The sequence below is a fragment of the Equus asinus genome, chromosome X (genome assembly GCF_041296235.1).
Source record: "Equus asinus isolate D_3611 breed Donkey chromosome X, EquAss-T2T_v2, whole genome shotgun sequence".
Lineage (NCBI taxonomy): Eukaryota > Metazoa > Chordata > Mammalia > Perissodactyla > Equidae > Equus > Equus asinus.
The window spans coordinates 134393683-134419043 of NC_091820.1; the positions used below are offsets into that span (position 1 = coordinate 134393683).

General features: G+C 43.3%; 1 protein-coding gene across 5 annotated transcripts in view; it reads left to right on the plus strand.

Moving 5' to 3' along the window:
* AFF2 (ALF transcription elongation factor 2) overlaps positions 1–5840 on the plus strand; it is a 471106-nt gene extending 465266 nt beyond the window's left edge. For all 5 annotated transcript variants that reach the window (XM_044763573.2, XM_044763575.2, XM_044763574.2 and 2 more), the window contains one exon: positions 1289–5840. In XM_044763573.2, the coding sequence (XP_044619508.1) occupies positions 1289–1410 (122 nt within the window). In that variant the 3' untranslated portion in view covers positions 1411–5840. The remainder of the gene's footprint in view (positions 1–1288) is intronic.
* The last annotated feature ends 19521 nt before the right edge of the window (positions 5841–25361 follow it).

Sequence of the window (25361 nt, forward strand, 5' to 3'; positions counted from 1 at the left end):
CATGTAACCCATGCATGAAAATTGCTTTCCAAGAAGGCAGGAGAGCATCCCAACCACTTTAAAGTGGACTCCAGCACACTCTCACCAGATTCCTCGCCGCCAACTGGCACAGGCGTGGTTCCTCATGGCTGAGGCTGCCTCCTCTGTCAGGAGCTAACGAGGAGGATGCCTGAGAGCCCTCTCACAACCAAGATCCAGGGAGTGCCAGACAATTCAATTCTGATGTGAAAAGGGGACGTCTAGCTAGTTTCTTGACATCATATAGTTTTCCCACATACCCCCCACCCTACGCCAAAGCACACAGTCTAAAACTCCAGTCACATTGGTTAGCAGTGTGGCCTCAGTGCTGCCCCTTCCCCAAGTCAGCTGGAGGGGGATCAGCCTGGCATTCTGGCCATCCACGTCCTGGGGGCGGTGAGACTTGTTACATGACAGATACTTGCAGCTTGTTTTCCTTCCCTAAAGTAATTGGTAATAAGACCTACCAAATCAGATGCCTTCTAGACATTTATTTGGCCTTAGATGCTGATGGCTATAATTGCTGTCCAGGTTCACTGGCTGTGTCTACATCATGCCAAGAAAAATCGGTAGACTCAGTTCATTTGGACAAAAGGAAAAGAAATTATTTTCAATTCAATAACATATAGAATGACAAACAGCTGGATATCATATAGATCATGGCTCCCTACCATTTTGTGTATAAGAATCCCTTTCTAAATATAAATTTATAATATATAAAAATATAAATTCAATATATAGTATAAAAATATATTTAAATGCATTTTATTTTATATACACAATTTTGTGTGTATATTTTAATATATAAATATTATCTATCTTTATTATATAAATATATAGAAAAATGTGTTTTTATATATAATATATACATATTGTGATATACGTGTGTGTGTATCTCACAAACTTCCACAGGATTGTAATGTACTTTGAGAATCTGCTGTCTGAGAAAATCTATAATTATTTGAAAACACTTAGTATGAATTAACAGATTTAAATGAATTTGTGCCTTATTAATCACAAGAACACTTCCAAACATTATTTATGCTGCGGAGTTTTGGGAGCTAACTAAAGACTAAAATAACAGTGCTCGACATACATATGGCGTTTTGACCCCCTAGTGGATACTCTGTAACTTTTTATTGAATGAATGAACAAACAGTGAATAACTTTTCCAGTGTCCATGTGGTTGTGTTAAGGCAGCTTAAGCAAGCTGGTGCACATTTCCATGATATCATTTAAAGACCTGACCAAGGTCTGCTCTGACTTTCAGAATTCTTTGGCGATCTGGACACGTTGATGGGGCCTCTGACCCAGCACAGCAGCATGACCAATCTCGTCCGCTACGTTCGCCAGGGACTGTGTTGGCTGCGCATCGATGCCCATTTGTTGTAGTGGGTGCTCCCCTATCTCCAACATCACCACCCATCACTCTACCTCTACCAGAGCACCGACGGTCACTGGTGGAACTCCACTCATTTGGGAAAGTTCTCTTTGATTATGTTTGTTTTTATGCTTCTTTTGATAGCTGTGAAAAACAGAAGTCATTGTAAGTGGACACTACAACTTGAGAACAATGTATGTTTTATTACTTAGTCATTTTTCAGTATTTTATATGCATTTCTCAGATCCCACCATCCTTATGTGCTTGATGGAATGACACAGTCCCTACAGTATTGTTTTCAGTCCACACTACCCAAAACACAGAATGGAAAGGACTTGTGATGATAACAGGTTCCTGAGAAATGAAATGTGGTGTCTTACATATAAATATGAGAACTTAGACATAGAGGGCCTGCAAAGATTCAAATTTTAAGCAATAACCATTCCCCAAACTGTACTTTTATGTCCAGAAAAGAACATATCTCAGAATCCATTGTTAAACTTTTGTGGTTCCCACAGACTCAATCTTCAGGTGAGAATTTTCATTGTCAAAACCCACTGGTTAGATGTTGTAGCAACATCATAAAATCAAGAGTATTAAGAAAGTAAATGAGCATAGCAATGCCACTCTTAAGATGATACTGTGGCATGCAACTAGAGGACTTTTTGTTAGCATCCCTTCCCTGATTTCCTATTTTTAAAATTTTAATGATGAGGAGTGGCAACATTTATTTCGACAACTTAAAGACATCAGCTGGCATAAATATTTTTGAACTCCATGACTTGAAGCGTAAATCCTCACCTGTGATTCTCTTTGTAAAGCTCTCTCTTTGTGTAAAGCTCTCCTTTTCAGGGGCAGTTTAGTGGGTGCATGCCCTAGTAGCCAAAACGCTACACTCCAGTGTTAGAGGTAAGAGTTAGGAGAGGTCTGAAAAATGTCCGAGGAATTTACACTGCTGCCTCTTTTGCAGTTGGTAGGTGGGTCCATAACTGGCAGGATTTCTTTTATTGTATTTTGCTCAAATCTCTGGAACAAAAGTTATCACTACCTAGAAGTAATAATATGCAGTTTGCTTCCTAGTGGCTTTAAAATCTGGACTTGCCCAATTATTCTCATTTTCTATTTTACAGGGTTTCGTTTCTTCTTCTTTCTTTTTTCTTTCTTTACTTTTCCTTTTTCTTTTTTTTTTTTTTTTTGGTCTCATTAGCTTTTGACTGAAATGCAATCAATTTTATTCAAGTCTCTATTAGCATGAATCATTTCACGAAAATTCCAAAGAAAACTCCAAACTCTCTGCATAATATCTAGCCTTTTAACAAAAATGGGTCTTAGGGTAATGCTTCACTCTAAGGTGCTTTGAAAAAGCCCTAAAGATTGGGAACAGTTTACATAATTGGGAGACATTTCCACATCAGTTGTGACTATCCCCAAAGTCGCAATGATCCTCTACATTCATTTTATGTCCATAAACATTACAATGTAATTATCATCTTTGGTGTTCCAGCTCACCAGAAGAATCTCCCACATGTAGTAAACACTATCCATACATTAGTTCCTTGTAATTACCTGCCAGTATTTAATTCCAGGTAGCCTTTAATCTGCTGAGTTATTGAATTCTGTTCACTGTTATGACCAGATAAATAATAGATATATGCACATGAAAGATGCAAACTTGTATGATTTTTAAGCAGGTCATGCAAGTCTGTGACAGGAACAGCAAGGGATCACTCTGCACTCTCATTGTCAAGGTTAGATATATCCCCAGTTGCAAAAGAGCCAGACTTCAGCTCTGCTCTGGTCATCTGTGAGTTTAAGGCCCTTTGTTGTATAATAAGGTTGTGGAAGTCGTACTCCAATGGCTGAGGCCACGTTGTTAAGATGACTGCTGGGAGCATCCCAGCAGCTCAACCCAGCACTTTTTATGCTCCCACTGTGGTTGAGCTTTACGTTTGCAGTCTCAGCAACAACACTCACACGTGCAGACACACACACAGACAAATGAAACCTGAGAGAATCTTTTCTGAGCCTCTTAAATGAGGGAAATTATAATATGAAAGACTCTGAACACCCAAGGTGGGTGTCACATATAAAAATTAAGCTGATGGCTTTGCAGTGACTCAAGTTCTCTGTTTGTTTTCCATGGCTTACCAGGTAGAGTGCCTGACTATTACCATATAATGAAGCCCACTGGCTTGACTTGGAAGTTCAACCTAGACCACGATCCTAGACCATCATGGATTTAGGAGTAGATTCTTCTTGAAATTCAATCTCCAGAAACTAGACATCAGAATGCTAGGGGCAGTTTCCCAGGGAAACAAGCATGTAGCCCTGATGAAAGACTTGTAGCTCTAGTTTCAGCGAGTCGTTATATCTACTTTACATACAACAGAGAGGCAGCAGAAAATCTGCTGTTGCCTGATGTCACCTCTGGTGGCTGAGTGTGAAGTGTGTGCCAAATCAGCAGCACGATTATCAAATCTGACAGTCGAGCTCAGGATCGCCACTTGATTATTTAGTAGACCCATTTGTAAAGCAGCTTAGAAACCAATTAAACATGGAGGATGAATTGCCTTCCTGTCCCTGGAGATGAGACGTCTTTCAGTTTCATGATTAAGGATTGTTGCTGTTTTCTAGGCACTCTATTCATCACGTTGTAAATGGTGATGTGTGTCATAGGTGTGCAGCTATTTGAAGGACTGAGATATTTTGTCAAGTAAATCTCTTCAGTGTACCAGTTTGTGGGAGGGATACAGGACACGTGGATGGCAGTGAGAGATCCTGCCTCGAGACCTTGATGGAGGCTTGGTGAGATGCATCTCAATGAGCACGTGGAGGTAGGTTAATGGGCAGAGTAATGGGCAGCTCCACCTGCGCGAGGACACAGAGGCTCTCAGCCCTGCAACGTGACCCAGGTAGGGCCACCACTATGCCTTCCTTTGTCACCCAAGCTCCAACCACAGAGAGTTTGACAAATTTGTGTTATGGTGTTGGCTTGGCTTTGTATTTTTAATTAACTTTGGATTTTTTAGTGGTTTTGTCATATTACTGTCTGAGTTTGGTAGGTAGGATTAATTTGAAAAGAGTATACTAGTGTGGTCCTCGGGGTAGAATTTAGCCGTAAGCATGTTGTTAGCCAGCCTGTAGACTGTTAATTGCTTAATAATCTCATTGGGAAAGTACTAGTAGTTTTATATTTGGATGACATAATTGGAAAAGCAGATTAGCTGCTGCTAACTTTGAAAAGAATTGAGGTTGGGATGCCTTTTTTCCGTGTAATGACATTAAAAGATTCAAATCTTCAGTCACTAAAACCAAGTTGCTAAATTAGAAACCGTTGGCTAAAACGTATTTTGTTGAGTTTCCAAATGGATGGATTTTCATTTGGACATCACATCACTAAATGCATTGGATTTGGTCTGCATTGGAAAGACTCTTGTTCTATCGTATCTTTCCCAAAGCTATCTAATTCGGATTTTGTTTTATTCAAATTTGCATCCCGGAGGTTGAAGTTGGAGTATGAAGTTCGAAAGCATTTTGAAGGCAGAATCGATTTAGCTGTGAGGGTGAAGCTCTCACGTACTTCTCAACAGACATGATAAAATTCACCTGCGTGAGCTGGCAGGTGGGAGAACCAAACTGGATCGCTGGGTAGGACTACTCAGTAAGGCAATGAACTGCTTGCTTAGAGAAGCATCGCTATCCCCATTGAGAAAATGTGTGGCGAGATGATATAGCTACACAATGTCGAGTGAATGGGTCGACTCAGTGCCCCCAAATTCAATTCTGTGGGGAAAACATATTGAGCCAGTTGTCACTGCTCTGTTGCGCGACTGGCAGACTAAATTCTTCGTCGTTATCATTGTTGTTGTTGTTGTTGTTTCTCATTTCCACTCGCACAGCCTTATTCTCATAATTAAACTCTGATTCATTTTCTCTTTGGTGTTAGCAAACTCCAACAACAGAAATGGCATCTGTGTATTGATAATCAGCATTTACCCTGGCAGGAGGTTAATCGGGTAGGCTGGTCTCAGACATTAATCCTACCATCTGATATTTTCAGGGAAAGAAAAAGTATTAATTCCCTTTCCATTCTCCTCCTCACAAATCTAGAAGCCCTCTTTACCAAGATCATCACATTTTCCTCTGTAATCCACCAACTCAAAAGAAAATTGCATTGAGGGGAGGGTGGAGGGGGGTGAGGGTGGGGGGTGGAGGGGAAGGAAGCCCTTCCAGGCCAGGCCGCAGTTCTTGCCCCTTTCTGCTTCTGACATGAGATGTTAATGCATCATTCATCAGGCTCACATTGGGTTAGGGGACACTGAACTGCTTTTCCAATCCATGATCAATCATCGTTCTTCTAAGAGATTGGAGTTTTGCTGTTTCATTAACTGTGCAGTGTAGACTAATGGTGTTTAATAAAATCATTCAAAATTTCAAACTCTTTTGCCAGTGACCTCAATTTTGTTGGCTCTTTGATTTGTACCAGACTTTGAAGAGGGAAGGGGGAAGCAAAGGAAGCCTGCTACCAGGTCCCAGGCAGGAGGCTGCAGTGGCAAACCCAGTGACTGCCATCGCTTGCTAGTGAGCAGCGGCATGCAGAACAGCTGTGGGAAACCTCCTGAAGAATGCCCCAGTGGATGCTTTCAGCTGGAGAGAGCTTGTTCCTACTGAGGGACTCATTGTTCTCAAGCCTCTGCAGCAGGAAGCCAGCTGCCATATCTGGAGCTTAAGAATTGCAAGTGCTTTACCTATTTGGTTTGGCCTGCATCACTCATGTGGCTACCAAATAGGAGAAGTGTCTCTGAGAGTAGAGCCCCGCGGGGTGACAGTGGAGATTCAAATGCATCCCTGATGCTCATTCCCTTCTGTGGTTCTGCAGTACTTGTGAAATCAGTGGAAGAGGAGCCCCTGGGCAGGAAGCAGAATTGGAGAAACTCCCAAAGAGCCTGAGTTGGTGCCACATTGCCCAGATGAAGAGCTAGCTTCTCTTTTGGTCAGCCTGGCAAACAACCAGTTGTGTACTGGTGAAATGTTTAACAGCCAGCTCTCTGAGAATAGAAAGCACTTGATTTGTAGTATTTGCCAATTTCCATGGTATAAATACTCCCACCATGGCTGATTTCAAGCTACTAATTATGATGTCACTGAACACAGAGTTGGAAAGAGATGCATGCAAAGTTGGAAGACTGGACAAGCCAGTTCCAATGCACTACTTGAATGCAGCCAGTTAAAGAGGGTTCAGATTTCACATTGATGTTCATGTGCACACACACACTCGTGTGCATGCACACACATACACTTCAATGATAAACTATTACATCATTTTCAAATATAAATCAATCCTCTATGAATGTAGATAGCTTATGATGAGACCCTAGAGGTATGGGTTTTAAGCAGGAGATAGCAGAAAAGAATGAAGCTCTCTTAAGCCCAAAGCACAGATGGATCAATGGGGGTGGTTTGGTCATCTCTATATCTTGAAGGTAAAATGGAAGTGAGATAAGCACTTAGAAAACCCTCATGATTGGTTTAAAATAAGGATAGGTAAGTGTAATTTTATTATTATTATATTTTTAAATGTCCAAGTGGTATTTCTAACTTGTAAATGTAACTTGGATAAATTATTTACTATTGCTCCTTCTAATGACAGCCTTTGTATCATTAGGAAACATTAGGGTCTCTATGGAGAATAGCACAATCCAAAATAAATTGTCTTGTTTTCTTGCAATATGGAAACTCAATAATTCTCCCATCTCCCTGCTGTTGTTCAGAAGGTTTTTACTTTAGTTATTAGGGATAGAAGTTATTATTTAACATGCGCTTTTAGTTAAAAGTATCTACTTACTGTCCTAGCTCTGAATTCAAACCAGAATGTCTCCTGTATCAATTACATGTTTAATATTCAGAAATGGTTATTCAAACCAAAATAATTCCCTTTTCTACTCAATATAAAGAAAACCAAGGTCACTAACAAGAAGACATAAACTTTAGTATATTTTCTAAGAGAATGAGTTTTTCATTAAAGACACACACACACACACACACACACCCTTTTTTATTAGAACTTCTCATCATAAATCATCCTGAGGGTAGAATAGAGTCTCCAAGGTCCCATTCTCCCATCCTATGCATCTTCTACAGTTAATAAGAGGTTTGTATCTGGAAAGGTTGAAGAACTTGCCCTAAAATCCTATTTTTCTTCGACTATTTCCATGTTTTGTTCAAGCCTGTGTCCATGGTTGAATGTTAGCCCTGGAGGAGATTCATGTCTTATTCTTTCTTTCTGGCCTTTCTCTCTTTTGCCTCCACAGTCCTTTCTGTGGCCAGCACAGTAGCAGGGTTTGTGGGGGGGAGGGGTCCTCTGTCCCCTCGTGGTGTTTCTGCAACGTTTGTCCTGCCTGGAGAATGGTAACATCTGGGTCTGGTTTAATTGGCATCACCCTCACACAGGGACTCACAGTGGCCCTAGGCAATGGACCAGTTTGCATGGATACGGAGAGCTAGAAATATGTTCATCATCATCCGGTGATTTGCTATTTCAAAACCATCCTCACTAATCAATCACATTCACCCACAAATATTACAAATGAGATTGATTCTATATCAAGACTACTTGTCAAATAGTTTTCTTCCTGGGTGATTCTGCTCTGGATATTTTAGAGAGAAAAATGTCTGAGATGAAATCCCTCACATTTATTCAATTCTACAAATGGCTATTTTATTCCTGTTTTCATCAGAGTAGTGCTTCTGAAAATCGTTTGATGTAGTGTTGTCTTCGGATAAAATAATACGTCAAAAGTGAGTGCAGTAGAGATACCATGATCAGAATGCTTCTTGGACTGAGAAGATACTTAAATTCTTCCCCTTGGCACACTTGGTTAGTTGAGCGACAAATTCTTAGGATCCTCCAGAGACTGGTTTCTTTTCTGTTCTTGTGGTGGTCGTGGCTGTGGCTGTGGTTGTTGTTGTTACTTGTTTCTCTGTCTGTCTGTCTCTCTCTCTCTTTGGCTCTGGCTTTCGCTTTCCTGCTCGGGCTCTTTCTCTCTCTAAACAAATGAATAGTTGAATTAAATGTGAGCTTCTGAATTGTACTTGTTCACACTTTTGAGACATAACAGATTAATAAAATAGATGTGTTCTGATTTAAAACATGCCACCTGGAAAGGCATGCTGTATTATGAAACCATGATATTATAATAACTGCATTATTATATGGCAGTATAAATATTAGTCTGTTGAATTCATTTGTCCAATTGTATAACTTTGTGGAGCAGTGTTTTGACCTTTACAACATAATTTTGGAGCAAGTGGAGTGGTTGCAGGCAGATGAGACAGTTTCTATCAGGATTTTTCGATGAACTTTAGTTGGAGGCCTGGCAATGGCAAACATCTTCGGATGTTGCTGTAACCATTATAAACATGAAGAATAAATTTCTGTTCAAGAAATTTCCCAGAACACTTCAGTCAAGGTATTTTTTTAGATTCATCTTTTTCCTTTTATTTTGCTTTCTCCTTTTCCTTTTTTTTGAAAGAGTTTATTATCGGATGAAGAAATATTTTCACTGATTGCAATGTATATTTCTTCTCTCTCTCTTTTTCTCTCTCTCTGTCTCTCACGTTAAAATACTGAAATCTGGAGTCTTTGGTAAATCTGCATTAGACCAATGTATAGACCAGGAGTGAAATCTAACTCTGTAGAGATATTGATGGGTTTTCAAAGAGGAACACTCCATGTTCGGTGGGCCCTTCCATACCCCACACTGACAAACGGTAAGAAGGACAGAGGGAGTATTTGCAGAAGGGCACTTTTATAATAGCCTCTGAGACCTAATGCAGTTTAACAGATGACTCCACCCATTTTTCCACTAAGTCATTGACTGATACTTGAAAAATACCCCTGAGACTTGCCAGGGGTGTCTTCTGCCTGGTCTACAGTGTGTGTGTTTGCTTTGTACCTAAGAGGCACATTTGTGTCTTGTGTGCTCATTTGAAGTATTTCCTAACATTCCCATTAGCCTGTATATAAGAACCAGAAAATTAATCCCAACATGTTGTAAATGAAGATGTGACTCTATAAACCTTTCTCTTGTTCTTGAAAAAAAGAAGACATTTTCATGCATATTTTAAACAGAAACTTTGTATATTTAAGTGTCATAGAAAATATTTATTGAGTAACCAGGATGCAAATGGGAATTTAATTGTCATCATATGTTTTGTATGGGGGGTGCTCACCAATGCCGTGTCACTGGACCGTTGTGGCAGGCCATAACTGCAGGAGTAGGACACGTCGCCCGTGTGGGTGTGTGTGTGTGTGTGCGCGCGCATGTGCGACATGTCTGGCTTATTGTTTTTCATGGGATTTTAGCTTTCCCTTCTGGAAAAACATTCTTTCATAGTTCCAGGAGGCCATGGCTACATTGCTATATGACGGCAGTGATTTGAAATGAAAACTCCTTTCCTCTTGGAAGCTTTTATCATAATATTATGGTTCAACCACATGGATTCCATTGGCCTTTGTGAGGAAAGAGGCTCTGTTCAAATCCAACTGAGTTTCCAAGAGAAAACTATAGGTCAATACGCATGGGAGGGAAGATGGAGGCCACGTCAGCTGCAACATATGAGCTGAGTTGAGCCCCCAGGGTTGGAGTGAGCTTGCCTTGAACTGCACTCAAATCCCTAGGCCAATGTCCTGGCCTGGGCTTCCTCCATGTCAGTAAACAAGCAGAATGATGAGAAATAGCCTGGCCTGGTTCCTGAGAAGAAAACTTCCTGAGGCCCTGCCCCCAGTGGAAGACCCTTTTCCACATTGGTGGGACCCCCCAGGTGGCCATTGAAATGCCATGATAATTAATAAAGTGCCCCCTTTGTTTTACCATTATCCAATTAGTCTTTTGAACCACTTTTTCTTGGGTGCAGATTTCCAATATTCATACTCATTGCAGATTCACCGTCACTGTTCTTAACAAGCATGATCCTCTCATCAGAATTTCAGTAAGTTCAGATGTTCTGTATAGACCAAGGTAACTGTTTTAACATCAAGCAATGAATGAAATGGTATCTGATTCCTAAAACCTGGTTTCATGTGCTTTATATGTATAAAACTGTATCTGCCTGTGTTGCTTTGCATTTCAAATGTGTGGCGCACAAGCGTTTTGTTGGTGCTTTGTTCTCAGTACAGTAACTCTGTGTACAAACATTTTAATGTAGTTTTGTTGTTTTCCAACATGATGTCTCTGTAAAAATGATATTGGCTGAGCTGGTGCGTTGGTTTCTCTCATAGAGGCATTAACTATACTGCCAATGCATTGAATTATTTAAAAATGCGAAATAAAATTTTTATGAAAATCTCATTTTAGACATGTAGATTATTCCGCTTACAGACTTTCCAGCCATAAGTACCTTGTTACCACTTCTTTCGCATTATAATACATAGTCAATGCTCCCACCTACCTCAACATCTCTGAAGGCCATCAAGAAAATAAGTCACAGAGCCAATTCATTTTATAAGAGAGACCCTTGGACCATCATTCAAAGCCCACTTAAGAGAAAATTGTCAAATATTTAATGATCTGAGTTCCTAGTACACAGCACAAAAAAGCTTGCAAAGTATAAACTTATAACTGTAGTAGTTGCTGAGAGAGGAGACAGAAGAAATTACAAAACTAGACTAAAAACTTACAGGTACAGCCAACTGTGGCCATTTAGCACAGGGGCACGCAGCCACTGGCCTGGTCATAGTAATGATTAAAAGTCATCAGGAAAAGATTAAGTTATCTTAAGTATACCTTTTTTACTGAGGCAGAAGAGCATGCCATATATTTTGGAACTATTTCCTTCGCAGTGTTAAACATGTTCCAGACAGTGAAAGAGAAGGTTTCAGGAATCTGGAAATTTCATTTCTATGGAATGTATGCTCCAGCTATGCATAGGGAGAAATCGCAATGCTAAGACACTATACAGGACAAAACACTTGTAAGTGAGCAACATTAGCAATCAGCTTAGCTGAATTTCCTGTGAACAAATCAACTACGTTTTGCTTGGCCTGATATTTTGAAACTGCATAATCATAGTTCATGCGTGAACAACAATGTAGCTAAATGTGGCTGAAACAATCACTAAGAATTCTAAATCCTTTCCAAAATTTGAAGCCTACAATATTGGTAAATATGAACATTTTTCTTACAAGATAATAAAGAAATATTTGATCTGAGTAAATAGAGCTAAATCAATTATAAATTTATTCTCAAGCAACCAAGTTGTTTTCTATTTCTCTCAAAAACCTGATGCCATAACTCGTGATCATGCCTCGGTAAAAGTATGTATGCGTGCAGAGAAGAACTGGGAAGAAATATGCAGAATGACATTTTTAAAAATTAGAGTGCTGGGATTATGCTAATTGATCAGCTTCTGCAGCACTTACTATGTGCCAGGCACTGTTCTAGCACTTTCTTATATATTAACTTATGTAATCCTCCTATCTATGATATAGGTACTATTATATCACTCTTCTATAGATGACAAAACAGAGGCATAGAGAGGTTAAGCAGCTTGCCTAAGGTTACACAGCCAGGATTTGGACAGTGTGGCCCCAAAGACCTTGATCTTAAACATTGCCCTCTACTTCTCACTATTGTGCATAATGCTATTGCTGCTATAGCATCATTTCATTTTAGAAACAAAAGTAAAGAAGGGTCTTGAGCCCTCAGGGAGGGATGTCCTCTTGATCCTTCCAGAGGACTCTAAAGGAAAGGCATTGGGCCAGGCTTCAAGCAATGCCTCTTTGCATGAAGGCTGAGAGTAGGGCCCAAGTGAAATTAGCAAGTCAGTAAAGGTTCGGTGAGGTGGGACCCCTTATTCTTGGAAGTAGCCAATAGAAGAGATTGTACCACCTTCTCGGCCCAGCTGGACACTCCTGCTGGTGTGATGGTCAAGCCTTGGATTGGCAGAGCTTTAAATCAGTTCACTTCGAAGACAGGCCCAATGTGGCTTAACTCCTTGCCTCTGACATGCAGACACTGGTTCAGAAGGGAAGCAGAGCATTCCAGGGGAGAGAGTGCCCTAGGCTTTGAGGCAGGATTTTAGAGCAGGCGCTTGCCGCCTGACTTAAAGGAAATACTTAACCTTTCAGTGCCCCACTTCCTTCCTCTACAAAATGGAGTTGATAATACCAGTCTTCTCCCTGCTTCCAAGAGATGAGCGAGATGTCATAAAGACCAGTATTTCTCATCCTACATCCCCTCTTGACAACTGAGGAATGTGTTGCCCCAAATAATTTCCCCTGACATACTGCCATTATGAAGGCCAGTAGTCTCCATCCTCCGAGGGTATTAGAGTAGTGAGGGCACCTGCAAGTTTGCACTGCTGGCAGGGGATATGCCACAAGGGGGTAGGCGGTGGCAGAGTGTACCACATGGAGGGCTAGGAGTGCACTGAGCCTCATGCTTTGGAGAGAGAACATATTTAGCTTTGTGAATTTCTCCAGGAAACACATTTTGGGCTTGGGTGGGCTATTTTGTCCCCCGCTCCCCTTTTTTAGAAAAGAAAATAAAATAGTAGAACCTTTAGCTGTGATATAAGAGGGATCACTTTAGTTTGTTAAGGGGAATTTTGCCCACACATTTCAGGTATATGCATTAGAAATTGACATGCATTCTCAGGGCCCTGTGTAACTGTGTATAGGTATGTCCAGATTGTGAGCTGGGGGCTATTGGAACTGACAGTCACAGGACCTAGTGTGTGACTTCAGCAGGCTAGTGGGGGCCAGGAAATGATCAAGCCCTGTCTTTCCAGCCCTGTGCCTCTCCACCTTTCATCCTACTCACTTTCCCGAGGGTGATGGGAGAAAGATTTTGAGAGTAAAAAGGGAACAGGAGGTAATGTGCTTCTAGTCCTCTAGAGAAAACATCCCACAGGAATCCAAGCTCAGAGTATGCTTCTCCAGGGAAAGATTTCCTTTCACACTTTTGTAACTCTCCAGGTGTTTCCCAGTTAGCACGAACCACAATTCACTTGAACTTATTGTCATTTCACAAATAAGGGAGGCCCTGCAGCAGGCCAGACATGTGAATGAAAACCCAAAGAGGAGGGCTGCATCTCTCTGGAAACATTATCTTGGGCAGGGCTGGACCTAGGCAGAGGATGATGGTGGTGAGCTGAGATTCTCCAAGAATTCCTGACTCTGTGGACCCAGCATAACCCAGGGAGCAGACAGGAAGCTTCCCTCACAGAATTTTGTTTAGAAAGACCCTCTGTAAGCCCTAGTTGGTTGAAGCATTTGCAGTACAGAGAACTCCGGACGAAGCAGTGGGGGCAAGCTTCCCAGGTCTCCTGGTGGTATATAAATGGTAAATGATGACCTCTGTGCATTGGTCCCATGCTGTTTACTTTTTCACAGTAGGCCAGGACTCGTTAGCTCAAAAGCCCACTAGCAAAGACCTCAAAACTTTACACATCCATTTGTTTTAAATAGAGTCCAGATAAACAGATTTTTACCCATTTAGAGCCTGCCTGCTTCGCATACCTCATGAAACTTTGCCCAACATCTGCTAGCTATAGATAAGGTAAACTCTGGGGCTACAAAGGCCCCAAGCCTCCGCGGCCCCTCAGAGCTGTCTGGCTCAGCAACTCCCCATGGTGCTGCTGAGCACCATCACCTAGACACTTTAGGGCACTCTCTGACCCCCTTTCCCTGGAATTCTCTCCCTCTTCTGGATGGAGGCCACTGGCTCTCTTCTTGTGAGGGACACCTCTACCCCCACCTGCAAACCTGCCAAAGTGCCACGCAAATAAAGCTGGTTATGTGCTACTGCCACCTCGTGGTCATATCTTTTCCCTCCGTCAGCCCCCAAATCCCTCAAACTCACTACACCCAGGCAGCAAAACAGGCGCTGAAGGATCCGCTGACAGGGACGGGTAGCAGGCTCCGTTTGGGGTCCTCTTCTAGCAGTCCCCAAGCACACCAGAGACCCCCTAAACTGGCCAAGTCGTGGCCTTGACTCACTGAACAAGTCCTGTGATAGCCACCAAACACACTAAAGCAAATCCTCACTAGGAAAGAGTCGCTCCCCCAAGGTCCCCCTGGGGCTCCATTGTCACTCAGGCCCAGCTTCTGCTCTAGTGGCTGCCTCCCCAGGCCCCATGCTTCAGCCAGCTGGTAGCCAGCATCTGCCCTTGCTCTGGACTTAAGGCCCAGTTCATCTCTCAGCCTCTGACACAGGGCACCTCAACCTTGGCTGAGCTCAATATCTTACCAATTTCTTTTTTCTTTTGGTGAGGAAGATTGGTGCTGAGCTAACATCTGTGCCAATCTTCCTCTAGTTTTGTATGTGGGATGCTGCTGCAACATGGCTTGATTAGCAGTGTGTAGGTCCATGCCTGGGATCCGAACCCGTGAACCCCAGACCGCCAAAGCAGAGCGTGTAAACTTAACCACTACTCCACCGGGCCAGCCCAATATCTTACCAATTCTTGGGGGCTACTCCAAGCAATTCTGATCTAGTTGATTTGAGGACTGCTCTCCCACCCCAACCTCCCAGGTGGGTAGTTGCTAAAGCTCTCCAGGTGATTCCATTGCAGTCAGGATTAAGAATCATTTTTTCTAGCCAAAATTCCTCCAGCTGGGGCTGTACCTCATCTCTTACCCCACCCTCCACTCAGTCTGACCTTGGTAGACTGGATCCTTGTGTATGGCTGAATTTCTGGGTCCATAGCCTGTCTCTGGCAGGGCATCAAAGGTCATTGAAAAACCAGTAGATATTTGGGCTTGGGACCTCTTATCTAAACCCCATGGTGTCCTCCTGGGCTCCCCGAATATTCTTAAAATCCCTGTGGAATCTGTTACCAAGAGAAACAATCAACCACAAAATAGTTACTAACCCAACTGTCAAGTACACATTGTACCCCCTTATGAGTTAAGACATGCCTTAGAGTATAACCTTTAGTTGGGGGCAAAGAGGAAGCCTTGGTTGGCATCTGAGCTCTGCATGAACTCCCTGGTGACTGTCCCTTCTCTGGACCTCAGTGTCCCATTGGTACAATGAGAATGACGACAGCTTTGCTTGATGCCCAGTGGAAGCTACGATTACGGCATGGCATACAGTGTCTGACAGAGGAACTAATATGAGACCTTGGCTGGTTCTTCTCCCCAGGGATGGAGGAGACTCAAAATGTGCCCTCCTTTCCTGCCCATCCGCCCCCAAGGTCTGAGGCATTACCCAAAGAAACTTCTGAAAGCAGACACATTTTTTTTTCCCTGAGGAAGATTCACCCCGAGCTAACATCTGTGGCCAATCTTCCTCCTTTTTGTATGTGGGTTGCTGCCACAGCATGGCCACCGATGAGTGGTGTAGGTCAGTGCCCAGGAACTGAACCTAGGCAGCTGAAGTGGAGCACAACAAACTTAACCACTAAACCACAGGGCCGGCCCCCAGACGCTTTCTTTTAAGCCCCTGATTCATCCTAACACTTTTGTGTAGTTTGCATTGTATTCCATAGACTCCATGGATTCTATGTATCAATATAGAAATTACCTTTTTCACCCTAAAACTTTTAAATTCACGCTCCATGAAGATGTTCCTTGCTCATTCATGGCTCAGCAACCTCTCAGCATATTTCCTTGACCTGCATACCCTCTAAGGTCCTTTTTAGTTCAAATGCACTATCAGTTTACATCTGAACATAGCTTTCAAATCCTGCACTTTCGCTTCATCACCCTGGCCACTGCCTCAGTTGATGTTCTCATTGTCCTAATGTGGACAACCTCAACAGTGGACCAACTAGCCTCTCGGCCTCCCTTAGGTTGTTGGTAGAACTCATTTCTTTGCAGCTATAGGACTCATGTTACCTTGCTTCATCAAGGCTAGCAGGAGAGGGAGTCTGTCCTCTAGACCTTCTTTTAAAGGACTCACCTGATTAGGTCAGGCCCACCCAGGATAATCTCCATTTTTATTAACTTAAATAAAACTGATTAGGGGCCTTAATTACTTCTGCAAGATACTGGCACCTTTTCCATATACTGTAGCCTAGTCATACAAGTGACATTCATTCTATTCACACATCCTGCCCACACTTAAGGGAGCTTACACAGGCCATGTACATTGGAGATGGGAATCTTGCGGGCCATCTTAGAATTCTCTAGGCACCACAAGACTTCACCTCCTATGTAGCAGACTCTTCCCCCTCCCCATGATCTCTGGAGCAGTAGACAGAGCTTCTTGAACTGTGGCCCTGCCACCAGCCTAGTCCTTTTCTCCCTGCCTTAGTTTCTCCAAGCAAAAATGATTGAAGCAATTCTTACTCTGTGCTGCTTAGGGGAACATAATAAATTAATGGATTAATTGTGTTAAGCTAATTAGTCAGATGAAAGGTGCTATCGAAATGCAAATTATTATTATTTTGAAATCTTGTGGCTGTCATTACAAACTTTGCACTTAGTTATTAGGCACTGTGCCTTTGCCATCTATCGGCCCTCAGTTCAATAACAATGCTCGTATTTTGCTTCAAACCATTAATTTCAAAATAACCACCTTGGTGCTCATGATGTGCTGATGGGGAATTATCTGCCCTGGGAACTTGCCAGCAAGAATTATAAAAAGAGATTTGCATTAGCTGAAGCTCAAAGAGGAGAACCAATGAGAAAGCCGGAGGAACATATTCCCACTGGTTGCCTCTCTTGCCTTCCAGGGACTGCAGAATGATATGGTGGGCTGGCTTCTAGCATCTCCCACAGCCCCAAGGAGCCCGAGTCTCTTGATGGGTGGGGTATAACACAACAGTTCTTCCCTTTTGACTGCAGCTGCAGCTGCCCCAAGATGATTTGGGGCTTCCTGCTTTGGGAGGCTGCGAAGGGCAACTTCCCTTCCTGGTCCCCACTTCCTGGGCCCTCCTGGAAGATCTGAGCCCAGCTCCCCAGATAGCATTACACTCTGCAAGGGGCCAAGCCTTATTCATCTGAGCCTCCCTCTCGAGTCTCTGCATTCTTCTGTCCCTTCCCCTTGGGCTATGTATACCCTCCTGAGCTGTTTCCTCACAACGCCCCCCTCATGCTGGTCATATGAGATCTCTGTTCCACTGGCTTAGCCTTTATCCCTTAGGGAAGACTCCACTCCATCCCCAGCCCTACCTAGTCCTCCTGAGTCCATTCTCCTCTGATCACTCCCCAAGGCCCAGCCCAGCCTCTGCCTCCATAGCCCACCATGGGAGTCAATGGATAAATAGCAGGAGAGAGGATCGAGTAGGTGGGAGGGAAAGGAAAGCAGCCTTAATCTAGAGACACCCAAGCCTGAGGGCTCGTGTCTGGCCCCGTACCATTGGGTGAGTCCAGCTCTCCACCAGTTGCAAGAGACTCCTATGCAGCCATTGGCAACAGGGCTGTGCAGCTCAGCCACCACCCTCCCAGGCACAGGATGATTGGATTTGAATGTGCAGGGTTGCAGGAGTAAGCTGGGAAGGGACCTGTTATTCTCCTTAGCTCTGACCCGGAAAACAATTCTAAATGCTTGCCATTAAGACATCTGAGAAACTTCTGTCCCTGGGTCAGTGGCCTATAGTTGTGGATTGGATTGTGTCTTCCCCGAAATTCATACATTGGAGTCCTAACCTCCAACACCTCAGAGTGTGACCTTATTTTGAGGCAGAGTCTTTACAGAATTAATCAAGCTAAAATGGGGTCAGTAAGGTGGGCACTAACCCAATATTACTAGTGTCCTTACAAAAAGGGGAAATTTGGAGATGAGACTCATGTCCAGGGAGAACGCCACGTGAACGTGAACATCTGCAAGCCAGGAAGAGATCCTTCCGTCCTTCGCAGCCCTCGGGACCCAACACTACCAACGCCTTGATCTTGAACTTCTGGCCTCCAGAACTGTGAGACAGTACATTTCTGTTGCTGAAGCCACCCAGTCTGTGGGAGTTTGTTATGGCAGCCCCAGCAAATGAATATACCTGTCCTCATCCATCCATTCAGTATATAGTCATTATGTGCACAGTATGAGGTTCTGGGGCCTCTTAGGGGGCAAAACCAAACCCTCCCCACCTTCATGGAGCTTATGGGCCAGTGGGAGAGAGAGCCATTCAGCAGATAGTCACACAAATAAATATGAAATTGCAATGAAGGTGAATACTGTGAAGAAACGTTGCCTGGTGCTGTAGGAGCCTGTAATGGGAGTATGGCAGGTCAAGGAAGGCTTCACTGAGGAGGTGGCAAGTGAGTGAAATCTGAGAGTAGAGATGGCAGAGAGGGAAGAGTGGTTAAGGCCTAGGAAGCAGCAGTGCCAAGGCCCTGTGCTCAGACTCTCAGAGGGCTCTCAAACATGCCCATCAGCCTCACAGCCCACGCAGCAGTGCCATTTAGCCCTCGCCAGCTCTGGGACGTCACCCCTAAAGGACCCTCACTGGACTGTACCTATTGCCAGGGGAGAGAGAATTCACATGCGAAGAAATCCTGGGAGCTAAGGCAAGAACAGCCTGCCCACACACTATCTTCAGTTCTCAGCTCCCTAGGGCCATGAGACATGCACTAAAGACAGCAGACGTCTTACCTGGCAGAGCCATGAGGAGGCTGACTTTGGCTTGAATCACCACTCTGCCACCTACCAGCCAAGTCGTCTCAAACACATCACTTAACCTTTCTGAGTCTTGATTTCCTCATCTGTAAAATGGAGATAATAAAGATGCCTCCCAGTATTGAACCTATATAAAGGGTATAGTACGGGAGAAATACTCAATAATAAGTACTATTATTATTAACAGCCATCCTACACCCACCCCACCTGCCACGCTCACATTTGGAATGGTTATTTTTTCTGGAAATGGAGAATGGCAGAGAGACCTTAACCATAAGAGTAAACATCCTTAGATTCATAGCCGACTACAGGTGGTGCAGCGTGACAAGTCAGTCAGGCAAGTTGGGCCCCTGAGGAGAGGGCACCTTCCCCCAGGGCAAAGGCCAGTGGGATGAGGATGTGGTAACCAAGAGGAGGAGGCAGGGCCAGGCTCCCTCCCCGGGGCACCAGGGAGCTGCTCCCTAGACCTGTCCTCAACCCAAACTGGTCTTGGCCTACCACCTCTGGCCATGTGGCGGTATTTCCTTCCTGCTTTTCAGGGACTATAATTTATGGCTCGGCAAACTCTGACTTCTTTGTAGCGGAGCCATTGTGTTTGTTAGCATAATCATTTCTCAGAAAGGATGTCAATAAAGGCTGGGGAGTGAAACACAAAACCCCCCACAACCCCAACTGCTAAATAATTTCTGGAATGAGTTGTCAGGAACCTTTTATTTACTGATTTTGCGCATTTCATTTATTTCTGGCACGGGGCCAACCTTCCTGACAGTTAAGATTTATTGATTTAATTGCCTAGGGTAACCATGCAATAAAATCATCTCAAAGATAAATTTTCATGGCACTGTGCAGCATGGAGGTAATTTTTCAAATGCTATGGCTATATTTCTGCAGGTTACAGGTGCAAAATTTGCTTAAAGCAGGGATGTCTCATTATTGCGGCTCAGGAGCATCGGGGGCCAGCTCTCTGGTGGAAATTTTTTAGAAAGAGAAAGAGCAAGCAAGAGAGAGAGAAAGAGAGAGGAGAGAAGAGAGAGAAAAAGAGAGAGAGAGGTAGAGAGAGGGAGAAGAGAACACAGCCCTTTCGGGAAAGAAATGATATTGCCTTAATTGGTTCATATATTCAATGCCCATGAGAAAGTGGGGCTTCACTTTAATTAGGAGTGGGCTTGGAGGTTATTTACAGTGTTCTGAGGAATCATTTGTTTCCAGCTGTGCGACGCTTTGTACCGCATGAGCCTCACAAGGTAAGATGATTGCCACTTGTGACATTCGCGTTTATTGCTTCTTTAGATCTTTTTATTTACCCTGTTAAAGTGCTCATTATGGCTCTGAACAACAGGTAAATGAAAAACCCTGATTAACTCCCAGGTTAATGGTAACATTTCGAGAAGTCAAAAATAGCATAAACTTTTAACAATGTGAAATCTTCTTATCTCTCTTGATTTATTTTACAGTGTTTTTGCTTTGATTGCAGGTTTCAGATGGTGCTGTTTAATAGCTTATTAAACTTGCAGCCTAGCAGGTTTGCTGTTTGGATAACATTTTATTTTTGCTCAGGTGTAAACTTTTGAAGCAGGTAGGGATTTTTTTTTTTTTTTACCTTGTTGAGTTCCATTGCCTAGGATCTGGGCAGTTTTCTTAGATGCTCTTCATGCAACTCAGGACCTGGTCTGAAGCTGGTCTGAAACTATTGTCCTTGAAACCTCATCCTTGCCTATAGAGGACAGGGGTGACAACCTGGCATGGGGGGAGGGAGGTCACTGCAGGCTGTTCAGGTGAACCTGGATGAGAAGCCAAGGACCATGTGCTGTATTTGAATCCCAGTCCCAGCCCCCTCATTGCTCAGATGGGGAAACAGAGGCCCAGGAAGTTAGGAGCAGATATAGATCTAAAATGGCTCTTCAGACGTTCCTGGCAGATCTTCCCATTTCCTCCTACCCATGCTGCCCGTTTCCCATTGCTCAGTCATACAGTCCAGCTACACATCCTTCCGGCAACTCATCACCCTCTCTGTACTTCAGTTTCACTGTTTTCAGAGTAAGAGTGTTGGAGTAGATGCTCCCTAAGTGCTCACCAAGCTCTGACAGTCTACAGATCCAAGACATGTCCACATCTAGCCAGTCTCACCTCCATCACCTGGCCATTAGTACAACCGAACCATCTTCCCCCTGAACTGTTGGACCTCATGAATTCAATATCCACACTTTCCAACTGCCCAGACTCACGTTGTCCACTGTTTTACGGCTACGTATTCTCTTCCAATGGAGTGGGCTTTGCATAGTTCATAGACTGTGATTTGCAGAACTACAACAAAGTGAAATTAGACAATGACTAAAGAGGCAGCAATGAGAATGTGAAATAAGATGAAGTGGTGAGTCCAGCTGACCACGTGGGCTGTTGACCTGCCATAGCAATGGCTGGATGGAAACTAATCCAATGAGGAGGGTGCCCATGGCAGTGTATCTGAGGCTCAGCAGCAGGATTGGTTGCTAGGCACAGGGTCTGTGTGTGTGTGCACATTATCCCACACAAATGTGTGAAGACCCAGGGTCCTCTGAAGGAGGGAATGTGAAGAATGAGTGATGATGTGAGCATTGAGAGGATCAGATCTAAACCTGGCTCAGGTAACCTGACTGGCACCTGCTTGGCAAACTTGAAGGTTCAGAGCTCTCCATCCTTGCACTGTAGTAACAGCCTCCTATCTTCTCTCTGCCTCTGCTCTTGCCCCCATCAATATACTCTGTCCACACAGCAGTCAGAGACATCTTTCTAACATGCGAATCTGACCGTGCCATTCCCCCATTTAAAATCCTTAAAGGACTCCCCATCAGCCCAGGATATTACACCAGGATAAAGTCCAGAAGACTTAGCACGACTTGACAAGGCCTGGATGACCTGGCTCCTGCCTTGTTCTCCAGCTGTCTCCTCCCTCCTGGTGCAGCCAATTACCAACTCCTTTAGAGCGTCAGTGAATGGGCCAGCAATCAACCTAGGTGCCCAAATTACACACACACACACACTCACACACGCACATATACACACACTATCCTTGATTTTCTCCTTTCCATAATCATTCCTACCCAATCCATCAAGAAGTCCTGTCAACTCTATCCATAGAAGCTGTCTCCTTCTCTCCACTTCCATTGCCTCCACCCTAGTCCGAGCTACCTTCATCTCTCACCTGCATGTTAGCTATTGAAGACTCTTAGAAATCTCTAGAAAAGGAAAGCTGTTTAACTACAATTAACCCTCGGGGTTTCCAGATATATTCCACAATGGCTTTTATTGGACAACTAGTAACCTCACTCATTCAGCAACTATTTATTAAGTGATTTCTTTGTGCTGTGAATTGTCTAGGTGTTGAGAATATATCATTGAAAACAAAAAGGCGAAGTCTCTGCCCTTATGGAGCTTATGTTCCAGTGAAGAAGACAGGCAGTGCACAAAATAAACTCATATATCTAGAACACAGGTAGTAAGTGCACTAAGGTCAGGCAAGAGGATGACTGGGGAGGGTTGGCACTAGAGAGGAGCACAGACAGTCCATCCATCATGAGACAAGGGAAGGCAATACACACTGGCACACACACCTTAGAATGAAATGTTCCAATGTTCTAAGAAACATTGTTCGGGAAATGCTACCTAGAGGATAAATGCCTAACTCAAGAAACTCCTTGTCCCAGCTGAGTCTCTCATAGATCTTAGCTCTTGCCAACACCCCCACCTGTCCCTCCAACATACTCTCATACCCTCCTCCACTCCAGCCACGCCCAACCACTTTCCATTTTCCCAAAAATACTTTGTGATCTCCTTTGCCCACACTATTTTCTTTACCTAGAAATGCCTATCCCTCCATCTTTGCCTGGTAAAATCTGATTCATTTTTGTGTCCCTTGTCTCCTTCTTCCTGTCAATTAGCACAAGGCCTTGTCTGGAGTTGATGCCCTGAAAGTGACGGTTAACTTGAATTGTTCTACCTTTCCCCTTGTCTAGTTAATGCTTCCCTTCCCGGAGCTGCAGCACAGTCCCTATTTTTCAAAAGAGAAAACTAAGCTTCCCCAGAATGCTGCCCATGCCAATAGGCTGTCATGTCCCCATTGAACACAAAATGATATCTTAAGGCCTCTGGCCATGTGGAGCCCAAAATCTCCCTCGGAGGAAGTCCTATCTGAGACATGGGAAGCTCAGAGTTACTCAGCCCCCTCCCCTCCGCAAATCCTCAGTTTGAGGGCCCAGCCAAAACCAGCACATCTGAATTGCTAGTCCTTTCTGCTCTTTCACGGGTTACCACAAAGTGGCATGTGAAAGCAATCAAGGTCCTTCCTCAGGCAAATAAGACAAGGGCCAGCTCATGCCAGGTGAAGGGTTTGGGGACCACAGAAGGGTAAGGCAGAAAGTTGATCCCCAGTTAGGATTTCTGGGAGCTTGTTAGGACCCAGTTAGTCCAAGGTGAGGGGTGGAGAAATGAATATCCTCCTCATATGGAAGACATTAAGATTATAAAGCAGGAAGTTCATGGTGGGAAGGATATTAGAAAGCACACACTTGTACTAATTTGGAAATAGTCAGTTGGAAGAATGTGCAGGAATGGGGCAGATCTGGCAGTGCTCTCTGGCCTAGAAAGCTGGGGACAGATTCCTCAATTGATCAAGATCCTATGGGTGTCAGGCATACTTCTGCTGCTCCCCCATCAAACAGCAGCCCAAATTCCAAATGCACCAAAGGATTTATGGCTCTGCATTAACATTTTAAATCCACTGGGACGTTCATGTCTCTCCAATTAGAAAAATTCCCATTGTCTGGGGTGCCAGGCTCTGGCCTGGCAGAACCACTAAGGATCTTTCCATTGTAGTGGCCTATCTACACCTTCATGGAAAGGATGACTAGGTTCTTTGGCTTGTATATGTAGGAGATTGACCAACATATTTGGCCTATTGCACACGACAATGGCCATTACAGAGTGCATGTGATGCATGTAAATTCAGGCCAGAAGGGATTAAATAAACCAAGCTGGCAGTTTAAAGCCCTTTCTGTTGCTGAGTGGGTTCCACTCACAGGCATGTGCCCACCCAGACTCTGATGCCTTCATGAGCCTGGTTGGTATGGTGGCGGCAGCCAGGACAATACACATTTCCCTTTGAATTGTGTCATTGCTATGAAGCCAAGCAAAATACATTATTTGAAGTTTCTTTGTCCTGTAACAATCCTTCCCCAGTGTATCCATGAGTCAGCCTGGCCAACTGGATCAGCTTGAGAGAAGCCAGGGGCATAAGCCCTGACAGCTGGTCCTGCAGCTTAAGCAACACTTTTGAAGGAGCTGGAGTGGATCTTCAGGTACAATCTCATTATTTAGTTCCACTCAGGTCTGGCTTCATATTGAATCGAACTGCTCTACCTGACTTCCAAGCCCCCATCTTCTTTGAAGCTATTCAGTGTCTTATCCACTAATGCCTGCATGAGCTCAACAGTCGCTGGACACCAGCTATATGCCAGCCACCATGCAGGGCATGGAGAATACAAAAATGAATGCAACAGGTTCCCCTCCTCAAAGGAAGACAGACAAGAAGCCCCCACAAAACCTGTGCTAAGTGATCTGTGGATGTTAATGTAGACATAGCCACATGCCTCACCCTTTCCTCCATATCAGTAGATCTCAAACTTTTTGGTCTTGGGACCATTTTATATTCTTAAAAATCATTGAGGACCCCAGAGAGATTGCATGTGTGTGGGTTTTGTCTATAACTATCTACCATGTTAGAAATTAAAACTGAGAATTTTAAAAAGTATTAATGTGTTAATTCACTTTAAAATAAAATAAATCCAGTACATGGTAACACAAATAACATTTTTTAAGAAAAGTAACTATATTTTCCAAAATAAAAACAATTTAGTGAGAAAAGTTGCATTGTTTTACATTTTTGTAGTATTTTAATATCGTTTTAATGAAAGATAGCTGCATTCTCATATCTACTTTTGCATTGAATCTGTTATAATATGTTGTTATAGTTAAATTATATGAAGAAAATGCACATAGATTTGATTTGGAAAAATGAAAGCTATTTTAATACACTTCTCAGATAATTGTGGATATTCTTCTTTAATACAACATGAAAATCTCAAAAAGAGGAAGTTTTTTTTAAAGGTTAGTAACAATAAAGATCTGAAACCATATCAATGACCATTTTGTACTCCGCTGTATTAAAATCTATTGGTCTCTCTTCTACTTTAAATGGATCTTTTAAGCAGTCATAATTTTGTAACACTGTGTAGTAGTCATTTGGAAAATACTGGTGCCTTGAGTTATGTCACTCTTCCAAATGATTGCACCTTTCATTATGCAATACCTAAAAGTCATGTTTATTACTATCACCATCAATCTGATGGGAAAAGTCTCTAAGTAGT